Source organism: Chinchilla lanigera, unplaced genomic scaffold (genome assembly GCF_000276665.1).
Source record: "Chinchilla lanigera isolate Chin_1 unplaced genomic scaffold, ChiLan1.0 scaffold00014, whole genome shotgun sequence".
NCBI classification, from domain to species: Eukaryota; Metazoa; Chordata; class Mammalia; order Rodentia; family Chinchillidae; genus Chinchilla; species Chinchilla lanigera.
The window spans coordinates 31,253,451-31,266,123 of record NW_004955415.1 but is presented as its reverse complement, the minus strand read 5'-3'; the positions used below and the strand labels follow the sequence as shown (position 1 = coordinate 31,266,123).

Below are 12,673 nucleotides of genomic sequence, written 5' to 3'. Positions count from 1 at the left end.
ACAGGGCTCGGACCCAAGCAGGGGGCAGGCCACCCCACTTGTCCCCACACATGGCCACAAAGCCAATCCATGACTTCTGCCACATCCCGGGCCGCGCTCCTTCCGCCAAAAAGGATTAAAGCAGAAAATCCCCTGGGCGGCTCTCCGATGGGCTGTGCTGGCATGCCAGCGCCCTCAGCTTGCTGCGGGGAAGCCACAGCCACACCCCGCACTGGGTTGTATCCTCAGCCACTCCTGACCCAAAGTCCTGTGCCTGAGCCCAGCTCTGGGACCCGGGAATGTGGTCGGTGTCCCAGCGCCGGCCAGCTCGGTCTCCATGGCACAGCTGGGCCTCCATGTGCCCTCCCTGGCCCCAGAGCCACGCAGTCACCTGCCAGGCGTCCCAGGCCTCCGTTGCCCAGGCCGGCGTCCTCCTCTATCTCCTCCAGCTCCTCCAGGTCCAGGCCCAGCTGCAGACACAAAGGCGACATCTGAGCAGCACGTCCCCCGCAATAGATTGAAGATGCTTAAACCTTGTGAACTTAGAGTAAAACCAAGAGCCTGCTTTTCCCACCTTGAAAATCCAGTGTTAAAACTCAATGCTAGATCAATGCACAGAATGAAAGTTTTCAGGTATTCCAAAGCTGCTAATTTAGCAGTCAAAATTAGACACGTTTTATTAGCCAAATATATGCATTGCCAGGTTACAAACCTATTTATAATGAACAGGTTCTAACATGTGGCCTCAGTCTGAATCCAGTGGTTTGAAGTTTTGTTTTTGTTTTTTTCTTTCTTTTTTTTGTACCGGGAATTGAACTCAGGACCTCAGGCTTGCCAGGCAGGCACTGTGTTTTTGTTTTTTGATATAAACTATCACTGTGTTACTCCAGTTGGCCTAGAACTTTAGGCTTAACTGATCTTCCTGCCTCAGCTTCTCAAGTAGATGGGACAAAAGCACCCACCAGTGTACCAAAAGGTTTCAGAAATTCTCTAATTTCACATGGTCAAATGATAGTTATGTGACATTTTTTTAAGACAAAACCTAAAAGTACTTTTCCTGTGGTTATGCCAACTGAATTCAAACAATCCTGTGAGATAAATAGAGCACATTAAAGATCAGAGAAAAAACAGCAAAGTCACAACAACATGAACAGTCCTATAACCAGCCACCATACAGACCTAGGCTCTTGGGCACAATTACCCTAAATAGCCCATGAACAGAGCTGCAGGGTAGAAATGTGACAAGTTGCTCACATTATCTGGGTTAGCAATACTGAAACTTTCTGGACTGAGGAGGATCCAGAGAGTCTGTGTTTGTGCCATTATATCCATTACCAATTATCAAATCAGAAATAAAATGCAGAAAAATTTTGCAGTGTGTGTATTTATGTGTAAATTCATTTAAAAGTAATAGTAACTCCTTACATGCTAACATAAACCAAAACTTTAATGAAAAACAACTACTTTGTTTTCTTATTGAACTTTGTTTCAATGGGTCTCAAAATTCTATGACAGAGACTTGGTTGTTTCTGCTAGAAAGTACTGATTTGAAAAACTAACTGCCAGGCATGGTGGCCCATGCTTGTAATCTCCACAGTCAGGAGGCTGAGGCAGGAGGATCACTGCAAGTTTGAGGCCAGCCTGGGCTACATAGTGAGTTCAAGGCCAGCCTGACCTGCGTAAGGAGACCCTGTCTCCAAAAGATAAAAAAAATTTAAAAAATGAAAAACTAACTTAAAACCACCACACATAAAAAATGGTCCATATTCTCCTTCCCTTTGGAAGGTTTTACAATGTATTCAAAATAACGCTTTTTTTGGTTTGAGACAGGGTCTCACTATGTAGTTCAGGCTGGCCTTGAACTTGCAGAGATCCTCCTACATCAGGCTCCCCAGTGCTGAAATGATAGGCATGAGCCACCACGGCCCAGCAAAATAACTATTTTTTAAAACCACTGAAGCAAGTGGCATTGTTTTATATCATTACAGCTCTCTTTCCAGGGATATTCTACTCAGAGTTCTGTCTGTCACAGTACTGTACTGCTCATCGCACAGCTCCTGGGAAACTCTATTCCACTCGTGACAGAGAAGACTGAAATGGGCCAAAGACACCCTTGATTCAGAAACCAGTTCTGGCCGGGCATAGTGGCGCAGACCTGTGATCCTAGCACTTGAGAGGCTGAGGCAGGAGAATCACTGGGAGTTCATGGCCAGCCTGAACTACACAGCAAGACCTTGTCTCAAATAAGAAAAGAAAAGGAAACCAGTTTTGGCCTAATGGCCCAGACCAACTTAGAACCTGATGCAGTATGAGGTAACCAGTCATGAAAAACAAACATCCACATCACAAATGGCTCACGGGTAAGAAGTAACTGGAACCAACTGCAAAATAGTGCGACTTAAGCTTAACTCCCAAAGCAAGACTGGCTAAGGGTAGAGCTGAAGACACGTGCATGTCCCTCATGTCTGTGACAGCGACACGCATCCTGGCAGAGATGTCACTGTGACTTTGAGAGCAGAAAGAAACAAAGGAAGGAAGCAAGCAAGAAAGCAAGCAAGCAGATGAGTAAGCCAGTCATGGTGGTTCAAGAACAGGCTATGCTACACAGGGAGACCATGCCTCAAAAAAAAGACAGGTGTGGTGGCACACACCTGTAATCCCAGTCTGGGAGGCTGAGGCAGGAGAATCACAATTTAGCAAGACCCTTCTTAAAAAAATAAAAAGGGCTGGGAATATAGGTAAGTGGTAGACGGCCCTGGGTTTGATCTCTTGTACCAGAAAAAGAAGAGGGGGGAAAAAAACCACAAGACCTATGGCACGTACCTGCAGGCCCAGCTACTCAGGAGGCCGAGGCAGGAGGGCTGCCTGAGCCCAGGAGTCTGAGGCCAGCCTGGGCAACATAGACCCTGACTCCAAAAAATGTAAAACCAAACCACAGCGCTTCCTGCCTCTGTTGCTGTGTGTCTGTCTCTCTCAAGGCCATTTTTCAAAAAACAAAGTGAATAAAGAAGAGACACAGCTGACTGGGGAAAGCCAACCCATGGAGGTGGACTTTTGAGCCGGAACGGGGAGGGCAGGACATCGTGCAGTTGCTGTCCTGGCACTGCGCGAGGGCCCCCGAAAGTGCATGGAGTCCTGCAACCACCCCGCTGTGAGACAGCAGTGCTCGCCTGGCCCTCAGCAGCCTCGCCTGGGACGCACACCGACGTGTGCAGTGTCAGTATGGGTTTAGTCCTGGGGACCACAATCAGCCCCTGCCGCTGTCACTGTGTGGTGTCCTGGCGATAGATACCGCACACTGCCCATCAGGTGACCGACAGATGGATGGACGGATGGACAGACGGATGGAGGTCTGTGTTCTTCCCTTGTGGGGCTCACGGATATGCAGCTGTGGAACCAGGCTCAGGTGTTGTCTGTAGCCCATGCCTTGGGGTGGAGCTGCAGGCCGCAGGACCACTCCGAGCCTAATGGAGCAGCTGTGCATGACGCTCCAGGGCTGGCTCCGGCCTCTCCCTCTCCCTCTCCCTCACCCTTCACGGCTGCAGCCCTTGGCAGGCAAAGCGGCTCCCACTGCGGCTCTGGTAAGCAATGAGGGCTCATTCTTGTGCCACCTGGCCACTGTGTGTCTTTGGGAAAATGTCTGTATAAGTCTGTTGTGGTTTGTGTCTGCCTGTCCCCCCAAATCCTCATGCGGTCCGGCTTCTAGATTTTTGATTGATCCATAGTCCAATGCTGGGATGATGGGTGTGAGTGCTACACCTGTCCTGGGGTGGATAGTTTGCACACAATGTAAGGGAGGGAAAGAGGCTTGTTCTAGCTGCCACTCCTCCCTTTTTGCTCTTGTTTTTGCTGTTTTTTCTGCCTCCATGAACTGTTGCCCTCTGCCATGTGCCACTCTGCCTTGGAGCCAGCTGAATATGGACTGAAACCTCCATGAACTGTAAATAAACCTTTCCTTCCTTAATTCTGGGCATCAGGTATTTTGTCCAGCAACGAGAGAAAAGTAACCAAGACAAAGTCCCTGTGTCCTCACCCCCATCCCAGCACTAGGAATTGAACCCAGCTATATCCCTGGCCCTTTTTTTTTTTTTGAGATTGGGTCTCACTAAATTGCCCAAGAAGGACTCAAACTTATAATCCTCCTGCCTCAGCCTCCCTCAGTGCTAGCTTACAGAAGGGTACCACCAAGCTTGACTTCTTTGTTCATTTCAATTTGTTTTTGATTTTTTGAGGCATGGTCTCAATAAGCAGTGTAGGCTGCCCTCGAACTCATGGCAATCCTTCTGCCTCAGCCTCCAGAGTGCTGTGATTACAGGTGTGGGCCACCATGCCCAGCCTTTGTCCATTTTTAAAGTGGGTTGTCTATCTTGTTATTGTCTAGTTGTGGGCTATTTATACATTCTGGACACCAGACCCACATCATACTTCCTGTTTTGGAGGCAAGATCTGCACTGACCCAGGCTGCGAAGGAATTACAATCTGTGCCGAGGGGCCATGACAGTGTGACTGTCTGTGTCTTCTGACCGGTGCCTGGCAGGGTGGGTGTACTCCTGGTCCATGCAGCTTGGCAGTGGGGTGGGGAGCAGTTGCTGCTGCCCCAGCACCAGCCCTCGTGTCCAGGGTCCCACCCACTGAGGCTGCAACTGGGACAGCCTGGTCCGCAGGAAAACCTCTCAGCCCCAAGGGTGACAGGCCAAACTGCAAGTGGAGTAACTTGTAAGAAGCAAATGTGCAAAGCTGCAGGGTACACGCCCCGCCTGCACTTTCCTGGTCTGTCATTAACACACTGTGATAAAATCATGAACAGATATTGTACACTTTTGGCGCACACAACCTCCAAGTCCTTGTTATGCGTAAGAACTGTGTAAGAGAATGCTTTCAAAAATACTTGCTTCCTACAGCTATGAAATCCTCACAAGGCCCTGCACATTCCTCGCCCCCAGACACAGCCTGGGGTTGGCATCCAGTCCAGGGACAGGACTATCAACAGTCACCTCCAGTACTTCTCGGTGTGGCCTCATGTGGAGCATAGAACCCCAGCTGGGGAGCACAGTCTCGGCCTTTTGGCAACAACTGAAACCCCAAGCTACAGAACTTCTCCTGACCAGGCCTGGGGGAGACCCTGGAGGACACGGGGTCCCCAAGGCCCAGCCACCTCATGGCTATACCAGTCTTTTTGAGACATGGTTTCCCTATGCAGTTCATGCTGACCTTGAGCTCACTTTGTAGCCCGGGCTGGTCTCAAACTGGCAAGGATCCTCCTGCCTCAGCCTCCCAAGTGCTGGGACTACAGGCATGCGCCACCACGCCTGGCAGCCACACCAGTCTTAGGTCTCCAAAGCCCCCCAGTGCCCCACAACCCAACCACCAAGAGGAAGGTAAGATGGGGCATGGGGCCCCCTCCGGGAGCAGCAGGGTGCCCCACATCCTCCGGCAGGCCCAGCAAATTGGGTGAGGAAGAGGAGAGGGCCTGGCTGGAGGACCAAGTGCCCAGGTCCCTGAGGTGGGGCCAGGGCCCAGCCTGGCCCAGAGCAGCACTGCCACCCCTAGGCCCAGAGACTGGAGGGGACAGAGGGAGGGGTGGCTTCACCACGCAAGGAGAAGTGACTCTAGGGGAGGGGTGCAGTCAGCAGCAGCAGCTCAGCTCCTCGGGCCCAAGGCGGAGCAGCATGCCCCGCACACTGGTGCATCCCAGTGTCACCAGGGTGCTCCTACCTGATAGATGGCTTCGTCACACGCGCTCTGGAGGCCCAGGTTCACCATGGTGTTCTGCAGCGTGCGGCCCATGTAGAACTCCAGAGAAAGGTAGTAGATGCGCTGCACAGGAGAGAGAGAGACTCAGCCTCACATCCCCTCTGGGGCAGAAGTGGACCGGTATGCAGCCCCATGGACAGCCACAGCCACCCGGGGAGTCAGGGCAGCCTCACCACTGGGACCTGGTGGGTCCAGGAGGAGCAGGCCTGGCCCGGAGAGGGAGTGTTTCCAAATTAACTGTGCGCAGACCTCGAGTACCAGCACTGGAGGCTGATGCAGGACGACTGGCTGAGCCCAAGAGTCTGCGGCCAGCCTGGGCAGCCCAGTGAGACCCAGAAAGAGGGAAACTCCGTGCACCACTCCCAGGACACAAGACCCATACAGATAAGGTGGCTGGGGAAGCGCCGCGTCCCTAGATGGGATGGTCCCGGATTGGGTGGTGGCAGGGCCAGCAGTGCCTGAGGATCGGATGCTTTACCCAGAAAGACTGTGCACAGCACCCCTGGGCTGGAGTGGATGCAGGGCAGCCCCGTGTTCCCCTCCCAGCATGGAGAGCAGCTCTCCCTAAAGCTCCTCCTCCCACAACGGATCTGCAGAGAAGGAACACAACCTTCCGTCTTCTGAAGCGCCGTTAACCAGAAAGCACCGAACAAGCCTGCAGCCTGTTCAGATACCCAACATGAAAAGGATTAAAACATGAAAGGGGCTGAGGATGCAGTCCCCAGCACCCCATACACAGAGGACCTGAGCAGACATTTCTCCTCTCAGAAATACGCGTGGTCGCCAGGCATGATGGCGCAAGCCTATAGGTCCAGCGCTTGGCAGGGAGGCTGAGGCAGGAGGATGGGCTACATTTTGAGGCTCTTGTTTCAAAAATTAAACAAGAAAAATGCAACAACACTTAACACAACTCATCATGAGGTACACGCAGATCAACACTCCCCAGGTCATTATCCAGCTGTAAACAGCTGGCTCCAAAAGAATTCTTTCTACCCCAAGGGGCGGTGACCAGGAGGATGGCAGGCTATGTCTTTTAAAACCAGGACGGGGACAGGGCAAGGGATACAGTAGGCTCGAGTCACACTGACCAGCGTGAAGGCCAGTGACCATGATGTGAAGAACGAGGCAGGGTCACAGAGGACCCAACAGAGCTCGCAGAAGAGCAAGATGAGTAAACACACAGGTGCCCGCTGCAGGGAGGGCTGCACCGAGCAGCGCAGCCAGTAGGAGGAAGGGTCTGGGTGTCTCACAGAAGGGACAACCGAGCAGCCTCATCATGCAGGTGATACGCGTGCAAAACACCCCACAGCCCATGCAAAGCCACAACCCGGCACTGAGGAAAAGGCACAGGTGCGAAACAAGGGGAACACTCGGACACGGGGACACTCACACCTGAGTGACAGGGGGCCCTGGAGAAGATGTGAATAACACACAGCATTTCCAGCATGTCCTTTAAAGCAAACTCCCTGATCATCTGCACCTACAAACTGAAAGATTCCTGCAACCCAGAGCTGGGTCTTCATAGCCTGTTTTTCTCCTTTTTTGTGATCGTCTGAGTGCATGGCTTCTAAATACAGTAGAATCCCTCCAAATCCCAGCTTCAGTCACCCAAAGAATTGCGGTGATCCCCAAGGCGCAGTGCGCTGCCACGTGGCTCAAGGTCCACGGCTTCCCGCTGACTTCCGGGACCTGGGCCTGGGCTCGCCCTGCACTTGAACCCACTTGCTGTGCTGTGGGGCTTCCACGGCAAGCCACCTCCCACCCAGAACGGTGGCTAGGGGTTAACTCTGGGGAAACACAGAGCTCAGCTGCAGCACACTGCCGAGAAAGTGCCGGGTTAAGGCTCAAGCCTAGTAACCCTTTTCCTACTCAGCACCCCTTGTATCCGAGGGGACACACCCAAGACCCCTGCAGCTGCCTGAAACTGAGATGGTGCCAAGTCCCACACAGGTCGAGATCCTGGATGAAGGGTGGTAAAGTCGTGGCAAGTATTCCAACATCCAATCACAGGCACTGACACTGGCGATCAATGATTCAATCACATGCACAGGCTGTGGAGCTCGCCACCTAAGGGCTTACAGTCAAGGAACACTCAAGGGCGTGGCTGTAGACAACCCAGACCTGGAGAACCCAGACCTGGAGGCTCCCGCACTGATTCATGATGCCGGCGGGACACCCGCACATCCCTGTCTCCTGCAGCACTGTCTACAGCAGCCAGACACAGAAACAGACGAAGTGCGGTTCATGGATGCACAGAGATATAGTAGAAACACAGTGGAATACTATGCAGCCATAAAAAGGATAAGGCTGGATAGGGTTGTAGCTCAGGAGTCAAGACTTCACCTAGTATGGACAAGGACAGAGTTTGAGCCTCAGCACCATAAGAAGAGAAAAAAGGCTAGTGTCCTGCGACAGTGTGGCTAGAACTGGGGCACACTGTGTTACACAAAATAAGCCAAGCTCAGGAAGACATACACCAGTGTGGCTCAAATGTGGAGGACTCTAAAGCTGTTCTCACAGCAGTTGGGAGGGGGCCAGGGGAGGGGAGGGAGCAGGAGAAAGGCTGGTCCGTACTGAGTGAGAGCGAATGGGAGGAGTGGGTGCACTGAGATGAGGCCCACAGAGCCCAGGGCCCTGGTGGTCTTCATCACCAAGACATGAGAAATGTGTGAGGAGACAGAGCTGCTCACCCCATCTGACCGCTACACAAACATGGGGGTGCTCACGTACCACTGGCACCCCACAAACGTGGACAAGTTTTAAGCACCCATCTTAAATGTTTTAAATAAGAAATCCTCTGATTTAAAAGCTAATCTTAAAAACAGCTAGCGCAAAAAACAAACAAACAAAAAACTAATCCCAAAAGGCTAACCTCCAAAAAACACCTTCACAGAAACACCCAGAATAACATCCACGTCTGGGCACTGTGTCCCTGCCAAGGTGACAGCCTGTGGAGCGGAGGCCACTGTCTCCGAGGGAACTCAAGGCTGCCCTGAAGGCGTCTTGCTGCCCATAGGGCCTACCCCTCCCACTCTGGGCCTGCAGTGAGAAGTCATCATGGGCTGGGTGTGGTGGCACAAGCCTCTAATCCCAGCATTTAGGAATCCCAGCATTTAGAAGGGTGAGGCAGGAGGATTGCTGCAAATTTGAGGCCAGCCCTGGGCTACAAAGTGAGTTCAAGGCTAGCCTGAACTGCATAGCAAAACAGTCTCAAAAAGAGAAAAAAAAAAAAAAAAACTCAGGGCGATCAGCAACACTCAACAGCCAGCCACCACAGCCCCAGCCAAAACCTGCCACCGCTGGGGTGCCAGCCACACCATCCTGGACCGGCTCTACCCAGAAGCTGTGCCCTGCTGGCTCCAGCCCTAACAAGGATCCCGCGGCTGCCACATGTGTGTGATCTGCTGTTTCTTTGGACCATCTGGGTCTTCCTTGTGTCCTGACCTTGCACCCAAATCTCACCTATCCTCCGCCTTGTTGCCCCATCCAACTCTCTCTCTGAGGCCCTCTACTAATACCAAGCCTTCTGCTACACCTTGATTAAGCACCTTCACATTCCTTCTGGGTGGAGAAGGAAATGTGTTTTATAAGCAAACACAGTCCCGAACATTTCAAAATACAGAAACAGATTACTCAGCTCAACTCTCATTTTACAGATTAACAAAAACAGGCCAGCTGGGCGTGGTGGTGCATGCCTGTAATCCCAGCACTCAGGAGGCTGAGGCAGGAGGATTGTTGTGAGTTCGAGGCCAGCCTGAACTGCATAGTGAGACTCTGTCTCAAAAAAAAAAAAAAAACAAATAAACAAACAAAAAAACCCGAGACCAAGGAAGATTAAGATATCCACACAGATCCCACAGGCACTGCAAGAGTGGTAAAACCAGGGTGGGCATGGTGGCACACCTTTGTAATCCCCACTCGGGAGGCTGAGGCAAGAGAATCAAGTTCAAGGTCACCCTGGGCTACATAGTGAGTTTAAAAGGACAATGTGAAAACAGACAAAAGGACATCCTGAACTGCACAGTGAGACCCTGTCTTGAAACAAAGAGTGGTAGGGACAGGACCAGGCACGAAGAGTCTAAGGGTGGTAACTTGGCCCAGGGGAGCACTTGCCTTATATGGGTGACCAGACCCACACTGCAAGGCCTTGGGCTCCAGTTCCAGAAACAAACAAAAATGTAAAAGGAGCCCAGACTCGGGTCGGACTCTCCCTCAACACCCAGAGCTTCCAGTCTGAGCTGGAAGTGAGGCTGGGCTTCCCTCCTGACCTCGCTGGAGTTTCAGAGAATTATAAACATCTAAAAGTGCTGCCTCTCCCTCTCCGGCGCAAAAACCTCTCCATTCTGGCCAGATTCTGTGACTTGCTAAGTTTTTATTATTTCTACTATTTCTAAAAATAAAGTGTTAAAGAGTTATGAAACAATAAAACAAGTACTTCTACCAGAATTTTTAGAAGGCTGTTGAAAACAAATATTTATAGTATTTATGTTATCCCTAGTGAGATTGCAGTTAGTTTTTTCCTGCCTTCTTTGTATTTTCTAATGTTTTCTCCAGTGATCATAAGGACCTGCATATTTTAAAGGACAAAAGTAAATAAAATGGTGTGAACAGGAGCACCAGGAAGCCACCATCAGCAGCAATGGTGCAAGCCTGAGCCTCGCTGGGCTCCTTTCCTGAAGCTGCTCGGCTCTGCACTTCTCTCTGGTCTGTCACCAGCAAACAAGAAGGTTCTGCAGAGATGACACGCTTATTTCCTCACGAATCAGTCCCAGGAGCGCTTCGAAGGCCCACGCTCCACTCCTACCTCGCCTTCCCATCCACAGGTAAACAGCCTCCACTTACAGGCTGCGGTTTCTTTAAAAGAGAAAGCTTCCCACCCACAGCCACTGCAGTGGACTCCAGGAAATCTACTCTGTGAGAGGAACTAAGTTTGCTGTGAAGGTCATTTCCACCTTCCTCACCTGGGCCTGGCTAGACATCCCCCGGCCATCAGGAGCCCCAGGCGCCCTCCACCTCCGGGTCACCGCAGCCTCAAAGGCAGAACAGTCAAAGCGGTGTCGCCCGTCGGAGCTCCCCCGCCAGTGGGGAATCCTGGTGCTGCCTCCTGCCTGCCCCTGGCAGCCGTCCCAAGCCCTAGTTGTACTAACCTGCTTTAGTCGTCCAGTGCCTTCTTTCTGAGCGGTCTTGCATACTAAGTGCGAAGAGGCTCAACAGGCACCTAACAAATCTGTCCTTTTTACCATCTTTATGTAGGGGATGAAAAAAAAGGAGTGCTCCAGAACGAATTTGGAAAAGCAATCCACCTCACTCATAGCAATGTTAAATGTATCGTAACACCCTATAAAAACACTAAAACACCGTCAATGACAGCTCTCCAAGCTGGCCCCTCGCCACCTTAGCTTGCAAAAAACAAAGCGCCGAGGTCGAGGGCCAGCCCCACACGACCGGAGGCTGCGCAGATTTCCCGCTTCTCCGCCTCGCCCAAGCAAGCCCCACGATGCCCGCAGATCCCTCATCTCATCCCTCCCAACCCATAAAACCGCCGGGCCAGGTTCCAGGCCTATTCTCTCACCCCTGCTGCAGAAACACAAAAGTGGGGGGTAGAAGGCGGCCGGGAGCCCCGACTCAGAGGCCGCCGCCAGGGCGCGCGCTGGGGGACCAGGACGAGGGCGGGGTCAGCGGGGTCCGGGCCGCGGGCCGGGGTCGGGACCCGGGTCGGAGTCAGGGCTGCGGGACGGGATCGGGGTCGGGATCGGGGCAGCGCTCGGGCCTCCGGCCCCGGGAGCCCCGCCGCCCGCCTCACCTTGGGGTCGCGCTCGTAGTAGTGCTGCTGCGTGCGGATCCAGCGGCCCACCAGGTGGTCGCGCACCGTGTGCGCCAGCGCGAAGAAGTAGTCGCGCGGCGTGGCCACGTTGCGGTCCTTGACCAGTGTGAAGTGCAGGTGCCGGTTGAAGCTCTTCCGCACCTCGGCCACGTCGCCCAGCCCGGCCAGGCCGCGCACGCTGATCTGCTTCCGTCTCTCGCTGTCTGTCAGCGGCTTCGCCATCGTGCCGGTCGGAGAGGAGGCCCTGGGAGCGCGAGCGCGGGACTGCCGGCCGGGATGCTGCTGCGCCTCACCTACTGCGGAGGGGCCGGCTCAGGGCGCGCCTGCGCGGTGAGAGGGCGGGGGCGGGGCGCGAGAGGGGGCGGGGTCTCTGAGGGGCGGGGCCTCTGAGGGGCTGGGCCGGGGCCCAAAGAGGATTGGAGCCAGCCTGAACTGCGGGCAGACCCTGCCTCAAAAAATAAACAAAACCATAGAGAACTGTGACAGACTCCAGCCTCATGTCAGGTACTCCGAATTTGCGTTCCTCAAAATCGAACAATGAATTTTAAGGAGCGGAGGTTAAGAGTAGGACAAATATATTGAGAGAGACAGCTCCTGAGAGACAGGAGGGGCCGGAGTGGGTTGCCACGGACCTCACTTTATAGAAGTTTTATAGTGCAAAATCAGGAGGTGGGCACAACGTGGGTGAAAACTGTAATCAACCAATAAGATTACAAGCATAACCTCTTAGGTAATGTTGATCGTCCTGCCTTTTTTTTTGAGACATGGTCTCAGTATGTAGCCCAAGCTGGCCTTGAACTCCTGGGGATCCTCCTGCCTCAGCCTTCCGATACTGGAATTATAGATCATTACCTTTCAAATCCAAATCCTACAGTACACGCTATAGATTCCAACCCAGTACTGCCGGATGTGACCAGCTATCTGGGGTTGGGCTGGGGATATAGCTCAGCAGCATAAGCGCCTGCCTGGCAAGCGCAAGGTCATGAGTTCGATCCCCGGCACCGCAAAAACAAAACAAAACAAAACAAAAAACGTATCTGGGGTTTCTGGGACGTCTGCAGAATGGCCTGAACCCCTCGGCTGCAGCCAACATCACTGGGGGGGTTCTCTGACCCG

The 12,673-nt window shown here is 52.8% G+C and overlaps 1 protein-coding gene across 1 annotated transcript in view; it reads right to left on the bottom strand.

Annotated features, from left to right (window-relative positions):
• The window catches only part of Pygb (phosphorylase, glycogen; brain), a 29,412-nt gene extending 17,528 nt beyond the window's left edge, over positions 1-11,884 (bottom strand). Inside the window, exons 1-3 of the mRNA XM_005380992.2 lie at positions 11,537-11,884; positions 5,695-5,796; positions 371-449 (exon numbers count right to left, since the gene is read on the bottom strand). Of these exons, the coding sequence (XP_005381049.1) occupies positions 371-449; positions 5,695-5,796; positions 11,537-11,779 (424 nt within the window). The 5' untranslated portion in view covers positions 11,780-11,884. The remainder of the gene's footprint in view (positions 1-370; positions 450-5,694; positions 5,797-11,536) is intronic.
• Positions 11,885-12,673: the final 789 nt, after the last annotated feature.